Below are 15,822 nucleotides of genomic sequence, written 5' to 3'. Positions count from 1 at the left end.
TGGTTAGTTGAATTGCAAATAGTACGAGATAAGGAATGCATGAAAGCGTGAAAGCTATTTTGGAAACTGAGATACAAGATAATTCAGATATCTCTTTTTCGAAAAGCATTTCCTCAAGCAAGCACTTCCTCAATTGTCACCATGGTTTGTGAATGCCTCAGGGATTACCCCCTCAAAAATCATCATGGAACATCAAACACACCATTTCCATGGAATTACTGTTCCTCTCTGTTAGTGAATCTGGAATTACACGTGCAATAATGTCCATCATCTGGTGCATTTGCTGGCCTTGGACTTGGGACAGAAAGGCTATAGGAATCAGATAAAACATGGTAAACTCCAGAATGCTGACAAGTCAGGTATCATTCTGAGATGAACAACAGTAGTGATTCAAGTACAGCAGAAAGTTAAATTTCCTAGTGCTCCAAACATTCACAATCAATACTGTGGAAAGGAGACAACAGCACTGAAGCTGGTAACCTCCATGATTTGTACTGCAAAAGCCAGAGAAGTCAGTCTGTTAGAGCCCTGGCCACACTAACATACCTTGCTGGCCCTGACCAGTGTCACCTGGTGCCTCCCCCTGCCCCTGCTCATGGCACAGGAGCCCCATTTCAAATCATTCTGGGACTGTAAGTCCTTACTCCAGCAATGCCATCAGAGTCCTGGTCTCCAGCTCTGCCATAGCCGCGCCCTTGGCTGGCAATGAATCCTGTTGATTTAGACCCTGACACATGGGCTAGCTTTCTGGCCTGACCTTGGACCTGTCTCATCACGATAGACCTCCTCAGCCATCACTGGACTGTGTCTGACCCTCATTACTTTCACCAGACYGGATCCTGTCCTGCAGATCAATTTTTTGGCTTGACCTGGGACCTGACTCATCACCACAAACTTGCCTGGTGATACAGACTCTAAATTGGATCTGGCTGCTACCCTCAAGCCTGTCCCACTCTTTGCTGGGGCTAGTGGACGGGCCCTGCCTGGGGAAGCCCCTGCCATGCAGACCATGCAATCTCCCATGGCTCCCCAGCCCTTAGGGAGCTGCCAGACCTCGCTGAGCACAAAGTCCTCACAGTTACAAAAAACTGATAAATTTGATTAACACCAAGAAACTGACAACATTAGGGCTAACAAACTCTTTATATGTTTTAGAATAATGCAAACTAGGTCTTGCAGTGCACTTATAACTTCTGATGATGATATGATCTTGTGAGTTGAGTACAAAGATCCAGCTCCCGTAAAGCCTGAGCTTTATATGAACAGCCARCCCAGGTGAATCCCTCCAAGCAGCAGCAACAGCTCAGCTTCAGAAAGAACTCTTGGCAGAGGTATGCTCGAAGCCAGAGGGAATCCGCCTTTTCCAAAGTCATACGTTTACCATGGCATGCATTCTGAATCTAATACGGCTCTACCTCAGGAAATAATTCCTACACGCACCACATTTCTCCTTATGTCACTAAAATAGTTGGAATATTAGAAGCATAAATGAGATCTACAGCTATGTATTATGTTTAAAAGTTAAATATGTTTAGGTTCCTGCCAACATATAGGACCAAATAGTACAAAGTTTCTTGTGTATACTTAGGAAATAAGCCATATATATTAATCTGACTAAAACTACAATATGAGCTCTTTGCAGTTAATGAACTTCTAAAGTTATATTTTACATTTAAAATAGATTTATTTGCAAGAAGGTATAAAATGTAAAACACATGAACCTAATGTCACTGGCTAATAACTACAGTCTATTTTCTGAAACAAACAAACATTCTCAATTTTATTAAAAAGTCAACATGTCATTATTACATAAAATGTACTAATACAAAAATATTAATAAATATTTCCATACCCTTACTATTTAAGAGTGCTGGTTYTCTAAGATACCACTCTGAAGGTCACCTTATTAGGATTTTTTTTTTATGACAAAAGCTATATCTTAAACTGGGTTGTAAGCACAATAATATACACAATACCTTTGCTGTATAAAATGAAGCACAAGCTATCATATGCTGAACACTCTCATAACATCCTGCCTGTTTCCTCTGCAAAGTAGCACTTGGGATTTCTTGAAGGACTGCCAAACATTTAATGAGGATCTGTAAAAACATGGGTTAAAACTAAGTTTGAAACACATTTATAAGTTTGTACCTCTCACTGTAACAGTGTATTGCATTTGATGGTGAACTTTAAAAATACTTTAAAATCTAATAGATAGAATGAAATGTTAGCTCTACAAAAGCCMATAATAAAATTTCCATTTAATTAAATAATGTCAAGATTTCATCCACAGCATGGTGGAATACATGACAAGTTCCACACAAAATCACAGATATTAAATTACAGATGGATATCTGATGCATATTTTTGCTGATTTAATTAACATGAATCAAGGAATGCTTAATTCAGTGAGATGACATACTCCTACTAGAGGACAACTTAAAATTATATTGAGCTGGTCAGAGCTGTAAATGAAAGAAAAATGTTTCCAAATTTTTCTAACAATAAAAGATTTCTTTCATTTTTTTCTAACAGATATGAAAACAGACATATGACTAAATTATTTTTCCCTTAAAATATGAAATTTGAAACAAGAGCCATTTCCAGTGGCTAGCTGTGCCTTTAGTAGGACATCATAGCCAATGACTTCTTAAGCAAGACATTATCACTTCAGGTAAATATAATCTGTACTGTCCTAAATGCTCCTAAAAACTTATCAGGGYTCTGAGTGCCTCAATAGTCCTTCATTGCCCTGCTCAGCCCCTCCCTGGGGCTCTGTCCAGGAGCTCCGTTCAAGCTCAAGTCTGGGCCGTCAGTCCCTGCTTCAACTATGTGATAGTTGTACCTGTCTCCARTCCTGTCTCTGTCTCTACTTTTTAGGTGGACATCTGACCTACGCTCTCAATAGCCTGTCTTCTAGATGCACCCTTTAGACCTTTGTTGTAGCTACAATGCTACTTCTATCCCCTCAAAATTGCTATTTGTATATGGAAAACAACTAAAAGTTATGTCACAAATTCTACTATAATTTAAAAATATCAATGAATCATCCTGAAGACATAAACAATATTTTGGATTTACTTTATCCAAAGAGATAAAGTATATATCTGAGATATCTGAGAGCAGAATCTGTGTTGCTTACATTGAACATATGCATTAGGAATGCATAAAAACATTAGAGGCTTTTCTTTCAGCAGCTCCTAAAAACTCAAAGCCTAGATGTTTGGATCTCCTCCTGTACATTCCATTGTAAGTTTAATTTGAATGACTGTAATCACAGGACTTGCACACAAGCTGCTCTGTCTTAAAGTGTTCTCACCTGAACTACCGCTACGGAAGAAATCTTGTGATAAATGATCGGAGCAAGGAGACCATAACATTGTACAACAGCCTGCAGGGCATAGCTTGCGTCATTTAACCAATTACTAAGTTCAATTGCCACAGCCAATCTTTCACATTCTGCTAATCTACCAACCTGTAAAAGAATAAATATTTTGATTCAAATATAAATTCAATTGTTTAAAATCATTTTAGAGTGAAAGAAGAAAGATATTCTTGCAATTTAAAAGCAGTGTAAGCAACAAATAATGTATGAGYTTAGAAACAAGTTACAGTGATACCTGTTAGAAATATATAAAATAAATGAAASATTATTTGTGATTCTAAAGAAAACCATTGCTTTTGAACTAATTTTGTTTTCTAAATTTACCCATTTACAAAGCCTGGGTCACAACCTCAACCTAAGCTGACTGGAAATTTCACATCTTCACCTCTTAAAGTAAGTAACAGCAGGACAAAAAGGCCTTTCTTTCTCTTCCAGTTTATCTGCAGCAGTTCTTGCATATGTGAGCAGATCCAGTGAAGTCRCTGAATGATCATTAAGACTACTCACATTTGTATGAAACAAGAATAAGAAAAGACTAGAATAATACAGAGATGAAGGTGGCTATCTAAATAAAAACAGAAGTTTTTTGTGCCATGAACTTAACATGCTGTTATCTTTMAGAAAGTTTGAAATAAGAAAACTTCAGCATATTACAACCACAAAACCCCATTAGAAGTTCAATACTAATGAAAATGTACATATTAAATAGCAGAGATGTTTAAAAATACCATCTGCATCCAAGCAGAACAGAAATTACAATGATTATACATCTTAAAATATAGTCTAATACTGCTGAAGTCAAGGAAAATATTTCTGTTAAATTGATGGGCTTTGAATTAGGGCATTACTGAGGGAATCACTGATCCAGAAACTGGCTTTCTACCAAGATACAAAGTAATAAGGAAATAATAAAATATTTTAGAAAGGAAGACCAGGTACCTTAAACAAAGTACACTGCAAGTAGGATTAATACAGTGCAACATTTATCCTGGGATGCTGAAATAAAGCTGATAAAAAAGAAAAATCAAATGCAATATTTTATTTTAAACTACACATACTTGTTCCTCATAAAGTATCTCATTGGTACAGATGGAATCACAGAATAGTGCTCCTTCCATAATATTAATGTCACTAATAGCAAATATATTCCTCAGAAAGAGTTGCAAGGCAATAGGAGAGGTCTGAGACACAGCCTCAAAACATAATCTACAAAATAAAAAAGCAAAAGAATTATAAAAGTATGTTAATGATCATACAGACATCTCACACTTGAAAATGCAATCTTTAACTGTATAATGATAGACAAAAAGGATTAATACAGCTAGTGCTGGAAATGAGATTTATACTTAAAACTGAACAAACTATTTAAAATTTCTAACTTAAAAACTACAAATGAATGGGATAAGACTCCATTTCAAGTTGCTGTCCACCTTTAGTTGTTTCATCTAACCTCTTGACACTTATTTTAWATCCTCTGTGAAAACTTGGGATGCTACAGGGTATTTATTTTACCTGTGTCTTCTTTACACATGCTCTTTACTATTTTCCTGTATTATGGTAATATATAACATAAGCAACGACACACACAGTTGTGCATACATATTACTAAGTATAATAACAGCCTCCTTTTTATCACTGATGTCATGTATTACAAGTCTAAAAAGAATCTTTCTCAGTTGCCCACTGTTGTTGTTTTTTGCATTCCTGGAGGGAGGAGACATTTATCCTTTTTTCACATTTATTATAGTAACAATCTTATAATTCTGACATATAAGAAGTAAACATCTAGCTTCTCCTTGATTGTGCTTCCTAAAAGAGACTGAAACTCAAGACAGAAGATCAACAGACACATGCACATAGCTGATATGACTAAGGTATCAAGGGCTTTCCCTTCCCTCCATCTCCCTCTACTGTCTCTATGAGTCCTACGTACTTTCTAGCTAGTCCAAACAATTTCTCCGCTATCAGGCTATAAAACTGCAACTGGCTGCTTTCAAGTCTGATATTGCCGCCTTCAGAATGTTCCATATGAATTTTAATGRAAGTAAGGTTTGGACACAAGCATTGGAAAAACAAAATCCCCAGAACACTTAGTTCTTAGAACATCTTAGAACATCTGTTCAAAATCTGCTGTCTTGATCTGGTACTTTTGAAAGTATCTTCATTTGAATTTTATCTCTAGAGCTTAGAGCATTTAAAAGACCTAGTCAAGACACAAGATTAATGAAGAACAAGCRCAAAAAGCAGTCACAATGATCTGACTTGCATTCCTACTTTGTTGTTCAGGCCAGGGATAAAACTAAAACACCCAAATCACCATGAAATAGGATACCTAGTGATCCTCTGCCTGAATCAAGGTAGTCCATATGCTGCCTGTAAATCCCAACAGGTCTTACAGTATATACCATCAAGACCCTCAATCAGTTTGTATGTCTAGTATCAATCACATGGGGACATTTGAAGGACAGACTAGATACACATTTGACGATCAGGCTAAGCCCCAAATAACAAGAAGTACACTTAGGCACATTACTTTCACCTGCAGTATGACCCAAGCCTTCCATAAGCCTACACATGTGCTTGCATCCATCAGTGTGACTGTGAGAAAAGCACAGACTCTGATGAAAGCTTGAGGAAACACAGCATAGGCAAACCTCTGTCTGCTTTTTACGTCTTAGAACAGCTGATTACTGGATATYCTGTCCGTAAAGAGAAAACAGAAGTATAATGGCCAAACCGTTCAGAAAAAAATCTAATATAGATATTTCTTGAAACAAAGATCTTTACTTCTTCTATGTTTCACAGAACTATTAAAATACAAGCAAGAAGTTTGCTTCTTATCATTATGCTTTCAAAACTACAAGTCAGTCTGTCAAACTGAAACTCCAAAGCTGCAAAACTGTTTCTCATCTTCACCACAGTGTTGCCAAAGCTTTTTCCTGAAAGTACTAGTTTAAAAAGAATTTCATACAYGTGAAGGTGATCTTAGATGTTAATTTATTATCAAATTATAACCAGTTGACTGATATTTAAATTGCAATTTTTATTAACAGTATTATTTTATTAACAGTCTTATTTCATACAAGTTTTTTTTTTTTTATCTTGGAATTAATTAAGTTTCGATTTATTTCTTTTTGCATTTGGATTTATGGAATTTAAGTGGATTTAAATGCAAAATTTCTAGCTTGGCTTTGTCATAATGAAAACCCTATAATATTATGGTTGAACAATTGGAACATATTTATAAGTTAATTAATTTTCAAAGATTTCTCCTAAAACATTTTAGTATATTTAAAGATTATTGACAGACTTACACAACCACCCCAAAACAAAATCAGCAAGCATGCACACATTTTGGGTGGGCTTCTTGGCAGCATGGTCAAAATTTCTGAGTCCTACTACTCCCTTAATTGGAGCTGAAAGTCAGGAGCCCAATGCATATTACATATTTTGCATGTGAAAATGCACTCACATAGGATTAATGACTTTATAAATGATTCCAAATATCTTACCCAAGAAAACAATCATCATACAGAATTAAGTGTGTAAATGCTAGCAGTTACCTAAATAACAAAAACTCCTCTGCTCATTTTTTAACACTAATTTTATGACACATTTAACAACTTTTTTTTTAGAATGTCTTTCAACATTTCACAGCCTGGTACTCTTAAAAATAAAATRTGCACCTCTACAATTAATTATTATTTAATTTCATATTTGCCAGTTACCTGTTTTCAGATATAGTCAAATTTCTGCTTGCAGAAATAACAGTTGTATTGGCAGGCGGAGGGGAAGCATTTGAAACAAAATAATCCCACATTGGTGTAAATGCTTCTCTAGCTAATGTATAATTGCCAGTCTGGTAGGCTACCTACAAAAATATAAATTTTAATTATGCAATTTTTAGAGAAAAAAGATTACATTTCATTTTATAATGTTTATCAATTGCTAATTAAAATTAATTTAACACATTTCCATGTTCTTCAAATAACCAGGCCAAATATGATTACCATGAGATGGGTTTAAAATGCCTCTCTTAAAATACAGGTTTCCAATTTCTGTAAGAATATTTTGAGACATATTTCAATAAAATATAGGTAATAGCGATCCGATTCTGCGAATACTAGTTTTCCTTCAGAATTAGCATCAGAAAACACAAACAAGATTCATGACTATTAATCAAGGATCTAACAGTCCTTTATGCAATTCTTAGGAAGTATCATGTTGCAGTTTGTGAAAATGCATTATTTCATCTRGGTCCATTTGTTAATACAGCAGACTGCCAGCTGCTCTGGATCATGGGATGTAAGTGGAGTCACCCAAGTATTGTGTTTATGAGGATAATTCTTACTCTGGCAGATTTTAGGAAATCTTCTAACACTTTCCCATGATCTGTGAGGCTAGAAGATTTCACTTTTTCTCTATGTGACAATTTCTTTTAACTTTTTTTTGTTAAGAATATGGAAAATGATTATAAGCCTTTGTGGCCTTCTACAACTCACTACAAAAATAATTTCAAAGGAAAACAGTTGGATTTGGCACTGGAAAGTTCAGTCACATTTTTCACCCCATATTCTAAAAAGTAATAGGATGATTTCTAGCTCTTGGCCTCCATCACAGAAATGAAAAGATAAATGATAAAAAGGAAGAAACTAAGAAGAAGTTAAATGCAAACTGACAAACAGGACAATCAAAATTGGGGTAAGAAGAACTTGCTGAGACACATTTTTCCCGCTACATSGAATTTCCAATCATTTTGAACTAAGAATTATTTGAGCTACTCAAATACGTCATTTGTGATGATAAAATTGTGATCTCTACTAATCAAGCTTCCTGGCAAGAGTCTTGAGTTTTGACCAGAAATTTTTTATAGCTACCAGTGAGAACAAGTAAATACAAACAAATTAATGTATTTACTGCCTAAGACTCTAACCTTACCTGAGTTAGATAGGCTCGAACAGTAGTAGCAGAAAGAGGTGGATAAGCAAGGATTGGTTTAGTCATTTCCCCAATAGCATCACCAATAAGTTTTCCATCAGAAGAATATGCTGCAACTGCAAATATGTACTTTTCATTCGGATCCAAGCCTTGTATTTCCAAGAGGCTTTTCCCATCAGCTGGTATCTATCAGTAAAAAATACTTTCTAGTTATATGCATGGTATACATCAAACAAAAAATCTCAAACTCTAAACTGTTATTGTTAAACAAATTATTTAATGGTTTTGGATCAAAGTACAACCTAGACTAATAGATATGTCAAGCAATATTATGCTGCTTAGAATGCTGAAGAGACTCAACAAGGAAATGACAGGAAAAAGTACCAGTCTTCTCCAAAAAGCAGTTGAGTATAGAGAGAACCTAAAAGAAAACCTAATCTAAGAGAAAAGTTAAATAAATCAGTACCCGGCCCTTCTCCAAGACATTTTTGTCCATAAGCACCTGAGCACTGTGGATGTGCATGCTTGAGCTGGAGACATTCCAGCCCTGAGCTGTGCTTCCAGAGAAAGAGCCTGTGGCTCTCCTTCATATGGGCCACATGGATGTATCAGATATGGATAGAGGATAAAGCATGTCTCAAATTCTCTCAACATCATTAACAGGACTTTGGAAGCGGAAATGAGCAGTTTGTCAATAGGTACATAGACAATATATTTTGAAGATCCTCTTCTCATTTCTTCTTCAAGGACTCTTCCACCTGCACTTCAACATTATGGCTCACTCTTAACAGGTTTTTCTGCCTTCACTTCAGCAACCAAGACGACTTACACAATGGAAAGTTTTAGGGTCATGAAACAACATASAGTTGACACAATGACTGAGGCACAACATCAGAAGTGAGAACATCTTACTGTAGCATCAACACAGGTGGGATGGACAGCATCCAGATTTGTATCTTATAAAAATATTGTCTGTCTGGCCCTCATAAAGAGCCATCCAAACAAAAGAAATCCCTTCAAATGCTGGGGCTGAAGCCTGAACCAACAGACCAGAAATTAGCAAAACATCATCCATAGCATCCCTTTAGAGCAAGCTTCTCTCATGCTGATACTTTGATAGATTGCTCCACCACCAAGAATTCCAAGCCTTTTCCATGGAGCAGGCAGCTCAGAATTCTGCAGCTCAGTGTTTTCAAAAGCATATCCTAAAGCAATAAGAAGCTCCTTTGCTGAGGCACAGGATTAACCTGAGGTCTATCRCTCTGTAGGGTCTGCCAGAGCTAAGACAGTCTGTGACTTGGATGAATTGCAGCAAGTTCACAGACAAAACAGCTAGCGGGGTGAAAGTCTCCAGTGAAACATGCTTATATGGAGCAAGATAGTAAACTGAAACTAGCTCACTACACATCACAGGAACCTTGATTCTCTGAATTTGATAATGAGAATACTAGAAAAACATCAAAGCCTCTACTGCCATTAGCCACACACATCTTCTCTTTTCACACATCTTCATATTTTAGGGGGAGGTGGAGGGAACAGGTACGAAAGGGAAAATTTCCTCTCGATCACCAAAGACGGGGATGTCAGCATTAGTCCACAGCTTGCTCACAAAGCCAGGAAAACTTGAAACAGGAGGAGAAAGAGGCTGAGATCATTCTGTCACAATGCAAACCAGACTCCTGCCCTGCAATAAGCTGAAAACCATCTTACTTTCCCCTCTACTGGATAAAMAAGCATTCAAAATAGAAAATTGACCACTCAGGTCTGAGACTAAATAAAAGAATTTGCTGAAGAGGATGTGCTGAATCTTTTCTAATACATTTTTCCTAAAAGCCAACATGCAGAGCATTTGGATGAAACATATTCCTCTTTCAGGTGACAAGGCAATGGCAGTGATTCAGGTGACCATGCCTAAGTGATAAAGAAACAGAACTTGAACTCTGCCTGTGTAGGCCTTTGCCAGGAATTCTGGGAACATCAAAGGGCAAGCCAAAAGAAAAAAAATAAGCTTAACATAAACATAAAAATAAAACAAAATCAGAAAAAAATGTCTAATTATAATGATGAAACAAAAATAGAAGCAGCTAGGGTGACTATAAAAAGCACCAATGCAGCAACATGATCAGGCATGAAGAACCAAAGATGTGGCATGATGCTTTGCCTATTTGTACCACATGAAAGAGGAGAATGACTAGAAAGTCAGTTGTATCTGAATACGAAAACTATTGAAATAGTGATATTACCATGTTGCCATAATGAGGTAAGGCAAGGTCTTCCTAAGAAGAAATAGAATAGGAGTAACATAATTACTTTAATAAAAGTATTAAAATAAATTTTAATTTTTTTCAGAATTTTTCTGAATCCTAGAAAGAGCACAGTGACTGAGGCACACCCTGTAAATACATCACTTTCCTTTAAAATGCCTTTCAGAAAACCAGAGGTATATCAAACGGGGCAGAGTCTTCTGTAACACGAAGCATTCAAATCATTATTCAAAAAAGCTCCCATAATATCGTATGCCTTCAACCTAGTAGAATTTCAAACACTTCAAATAAAGATCAAAAGGTTTGTCAAAGGCTTGGCCAGCTACATGATTAAAAAAATTTTGGAAACATATCAGATGTATCCATCTAGAAAGTTAATAGAGTCTTTTAAGAAGAGAAAATAATCTGCATCAGTTTTTTCTCTGTCTTACCTCTTCTCCTGCATTTGGAAGTTTATTGTTATTTAACCTTACTTTCATATTACTTCCTGCTGCTACACAGCCCAAAATACTGTACCATGAAACCTTCAAAGAAAATGAAAGCATAATTAGTTGTTATATATCATTTTCAACTTTTGTCTAATGTAGAATATATTAATTTTTTAAATGATCTCTGCAAAATTCTAGTTCTAACAATTAATAGACTAATTGCACTATAAAAAGAGATCAACTGATTTTGCCAGAAAAGAGGTATAGTACAATAAAAACTGATGTTTCTCCATTATGCCATCAATATAGATCAATATCCCAAATCATGGACCTTCTAGGACATCCTACAGATTTAAAGTCATACAGAGCCCCTATTTGATCTTCATGATGGTATTCTTCTAAAGTTGACATAAGATTCATAGAATCATAGAATCAGTAAGGTTGGAAGGGACCTCTGGAGATCATYTAGTCCAACTTCCCCACCCAGCAGGGTCACCTGGAGCATGGTAGACAGGGTTGCATCCAGGTGGGCCTTGAAGCTCTCCAGAGAAGGAGACTCCACAACCTCTCTGGGCAACCTGCTCCAGGGCTCCGTCACTCTCACAGGGAAGAAATTCCCCCCTCACATTCATGTCGAACTTCCTGTGCTTCAGTTTCTGCCCATTGCCTCTTGTCCTGTCACACGGGACAACKGAAAAGAGTTTGGCCCCATCCCCTTGACACCCTCCCTTCAGGTACTTGTACACATTGATAAGATCCCCCCTCCGTCTTCTCTTCCCCAGGCTAAACAGGCCCAGCTCTCACAGACGTTCCTCATGGGGCAGGTGCTCCAGCCCTCTGATCATCTTTGTAGCCCTACGCTGGAYTCTCTCCAGTAGCTCCAKGKCTCTCTTGTACTGGGGAGCCCAGAACTGGACACAGTACTCAAGAGGAGGCCTCMCCAGGGCTGAGRAGAGGGGCAGGATCACCTCCCTCGACCTGCTGGCAACACTCTTCCTAATGCACCCCAGGAGACCATTGGCCTTCTTGGCCRCAAGGGCACMTTGCTGGCTCAYGGTCWAYTTGTCATCCACCAGCAYTCYCAGGTCCTTCTCTGCAGAGCTGCTCTCCACAAGGTCAGCCCAAAGCTTGTACTGGTGCCTAGGGTTATTCTTCCCTAGGTGCAGGACTCTGCACTTGCCCTTGTTGAACCTCAGGAGGTTCCTCTCTGCCCAGCTCTCCAGCCTGTCCAGGTCTCTCTGAAGGGCAGCACAGCCTTCAGGTGTGTCAGACACTCCTCCCAGCTTGGTGTCATCAGCAAACTTGCTGAGGAGACACTCCGTCCCCTCATCCAGATCATTGATGAAAAAGTTGAACAGGATGGGACCCAGTACTGAGCCCTGGGGAACGCCACTAGCCACAGGCCACAGATTCTGATTCAGCAAATCATTTGAGGACAAATGCTTAAAAGCAGATAACAGAAAGGCAGATATACATCTAGCAATATTCTATAAATAAGGAATGTTCTTAGTTTCTGTTGAAATCAATAGGTTTTTTTAATACCACAGAGCTTATGATAATCTCATTGGGTATCTTACCTACATTTTTTCAATATCTTTTAGCAAGTAAGAATGTAAGTATACATTCCTGGCTCAGAATCCGATCAAATATGAAAACTAATTCTGATTTCTTCACTGCAGAACTGGGCCCTCAGATTTCAATAAGTAATACATCTGATTAAGTTCTCTTTGTGTTAAACTTCTTCCACTAGGAACTGTACTAAGTCAATTTACTTTCAGTAGACCTTCAAACAGACTTCAGGTTGGGCAAATGAGGTCATTTATCAACATCTAAAAATTCTGAACGGGTGAAATGTTCATTTTTCTAGTAATATACATGATTTGTCTCACAATGTATCCTGATTGGCTTTTCAGAATGAAATGTTGAAATACAGGAGATTATTTTCAGCAAATGAATAATTTTAAGATTAGCAAATTTCCAAGGTATTTTGACTTTTATTGAAAGAATTGCATACATCTAAWTAAATCATAAGTATTCTGTTTTCAATTAAGAAGTTCCTCATTTAAAAAAACTTTTCATGTTCTTTCAACAGCTATGCATATCTTTAAAAAAAAAATCTCCGAGAATATGTAGTCACAAAATACAAGAATAATAAGCACATTTCACCATCTAGTGGTCCAATCTGTTATATGCACTGTCCCACACAGAACAAAACGAATGAATGTTTACTAAAAAAGATGAACTACTATAGATTTTTTTTTTAATTATTATCTCATGTTCATCAGGGTTAAAAAGGAAGAACCTTTCCCAGAGTAATTTGTTTGCAATTCACTAATCAAACTGTAATAAAACTATAAGTTATAAAACAATTCTTCACAGAAAGGTTCTTTGCACTATTAATACGATTTGAGTTTCCACTCTTCTTATACACATAAGCATACTGTTATTTCAAAGTAGTTTGCAAAATCTCTGTGAAAAGTTCTTTCTCAATAAACTGCAGCTAGTGGATTTTTCATACCTCAACCTTTTGGAATACTTTCTGTGCACATGAAGAAGGTGGTGAACAGTCAGCATGGATTAACCAAGACTAAAGCAAAATGACTGGATTTGTGGATGAGGGGAGAGCAGTGGATGTTATTTACCTTGGCTTTGTCAAGGCTTTCGACACTGTTTCCCAGTATTCTTGTATCCAAGTCAGGATGATATGTATGGGTAAGAGAACAACTAAGTAGGTAAAAAGCAGATTGGAAAGTCAGACTTAAAGGGTAGTTGTTATTGGATCATATTCTACCTGGAGGACAATAAGAAGTGGAGTACTCCAGGGCTCTTTCCTGAAACCTGCCTTGTTTAATATCAATGATCTGGAGGAAAAGAGTGAGTACACAGTCACATGATCTGCAGGAGACTGAGGAACGTGATTATCCCTCTCTGTTTAGCACTTGTTAGACTATACCTAGATACTGTGGCCAGTTTTGGGCCCCTGCCCATCTTTTTAACAAGAAAGATGTTGATCAACTTGAGTGATTTCAGCAGAGGACCACCAAGATGGCTAGGAGCTGGAGCACCGGCCCTGCAAGGTGCAGCTGAGAGAGCTGAGCTAATTCAGCCTGGAGAAGAGATGTCTTTGGAGAGGCAAAGGGAGGGACCTAACAGCAGTCCCCCAGTGCCTACAGGGAGATTATGAAGAAGATGGAGCCAGACTGTTTACAACGGTGCACTGTAGGAGGATGAGAAACAACAGAGATAAATTGAAACAAGAGAGGCTCCAACTGTATATAAGGAAAACGTTTTCACCCTATGAACAGGTTACCCAGAAAAGTTGTGCAGTCTTAGTCCTTAGATGTTTTCCAGAACTGACTGGATAAATCTCTGAGCAACCTGGTCTGATCTCACAGCTGATTTTGTGATTCTAGGTGTTTAGAAGGTAGATGCAGATTTCAGGGCTGAACTACAGTACTTTAACTCTTCATTAACAGATAAGGTACATTCTTGCATCACATGATGCAATTAGAGCCCTTCAGAGAGTGACTAGAGGTATGTCTGCTCCTAACCAAGAGAATGAGCTTTTAGCAAGTAGGGTAAATGAGTGAAAAACAAAAAGAACTTTATGTATGAGATGAAGAAAGTAGCATGTAAATGTGAAGATCAAAACAGTGACTCATCATTGACACAGGAATAAAACACGTAATTAATTAAATTTGGATAACATAACCTTCTCAAGAATGGTAGAGAAAATTGTGATGACACCATTACTGAAACTACTTTAGTTCTTTGTATATTGTTTGATATATTTCTTACGCAATCATTACAAAAAACATTACCTGAACATCTGAAGAGAACGGAGCTGGTTTAAATATCATGGAGCAATGTGATCTAGAAAGTAATATAGGAGGAGGAGGAGTTTTGCTTTTTTTCTTGCTGTTCATAACTTCTTTTAGACTGCGATACAATGTACTCTGTTCAGCTTCAACTTGTTCAATTAAAGTTAGTGCTTCCTATGATTTAAATTAAAAGGAAAAAATAATTAAAAGTAAGAACTGGATAGATTTTGTATTTATAGATCACTTTCAAAATGAYCTTATAAGAAAAAAAAAATCACTGCAATACAGAAAGCTTTGTATAGATTTTCATACCCTGTAACACCTCAGAGTAGAATCAATGGTACTTTGTATAAGCCTTACATATGCAGATAAATTTCACAATGTACAATAAAAGAAATGCAGAGTTCACATGAGAGAGGTAGGATCGAGGAACTGCCAAGTTCAGAAGAACCTACAGGTAAAAGGACTGCTACTAACATTGATTAGAAATTGGTGGTGACCTGTGATTAGCTCCAATAAGACACAAAAAACTAATTCTTCTTTAGGAGGGAGTTGGAGACCTAATCTTTGGAATTTCTGAAGGATTTGTGGAAGTGGGAAGGAAGACTGATCTTCTGGACTCCATAAACAGATAAAATAAATTAAATCTAGAAATAAAGAAAAGCAAAAAGAACACAGGCCTGAAAAAGTAGGGCTATGCCATTTTTCTTAGTTAGCCTGAGAGAACTGAGAGTTGACTGACAGTCTTAACTGCCAGCCTTCTCCATTAATATTGTGTGAACAATACTGTGGAAACCCTGCAAATAGTTAACAGGACTCAATTACAAGGGAGAGAGGATATCATAAAAAGTAATGAGAAGGACAACCAGTTCCAGCCAAACAACCTTGAGGAAACCACAGCTCTTTGATGAATGTGAGAAGTCGACAAAACAAAAACAGCAGAATAACCCAAGGTAACCTGTAAGTTCATTAAGGCTTATTAACAT

The 15,822-nt window shown here is 37.1% G+C and overlaps 1 protein-coding gene across 1 annotated transcript in view; it reads right to left on the bottom strand.

The window, feature by feature from the left end:
• CFAP54 (cilia and flagella associated protein 54) overlaps positions 1-15,822 on the bottom strand; it is a 120,729-nt gene that overhangs the window by 67,043 nt on the left and 37,864 nt on the right. The window contains exons 21-27 of the mRNA XM_085321225.1: positions 14,837-15,010; positions 11,019-11,111; positions 8,324-8,509; positions 7,114-7,256; positions 4,444-4,591; positions 3,320-3,475; positions 1,977-2,099 (exon numbers count right to left, since the gene is read on the bottom strand). Coding sequence (XP_085177351.1) covers positions 1,977-2,099; positions 3,320-3,475; positions 4,444-4,591; positions 7,114-7,256; positions 8,324-8,509; positions 11,019-11,111; positions 14,837-15,010 — 1,023 coding nt within the window. The remainder of the gene's footprint in view (positions 1-1,976; positions 2,100-3,319; positions 3,476-4,443; positions 4,592-7,113; positions 7,257-8,323; positions 8,510-11,018; positions 11,112-14,836; positions 15,011-15,822) is intronic.

The sequence above is a fragment of the Rhea americana genome, unplaced genomic scaffold, assembly GCF_003343005.1.
Source record: "Rhea americana isolate MKP2758 unplaced genomic scaffold, rheAme1 scaffold_69, whole genome shotgun sequence".
Lineage (NCBI taxonomy): Eukaryota > Metazoa > Chordata > Aves > Rheiformes > Rheidae > Rhea > Rhea americana.
This window is presented reverse-complemented; position numbering and strand designations above follow the sequence as displayed.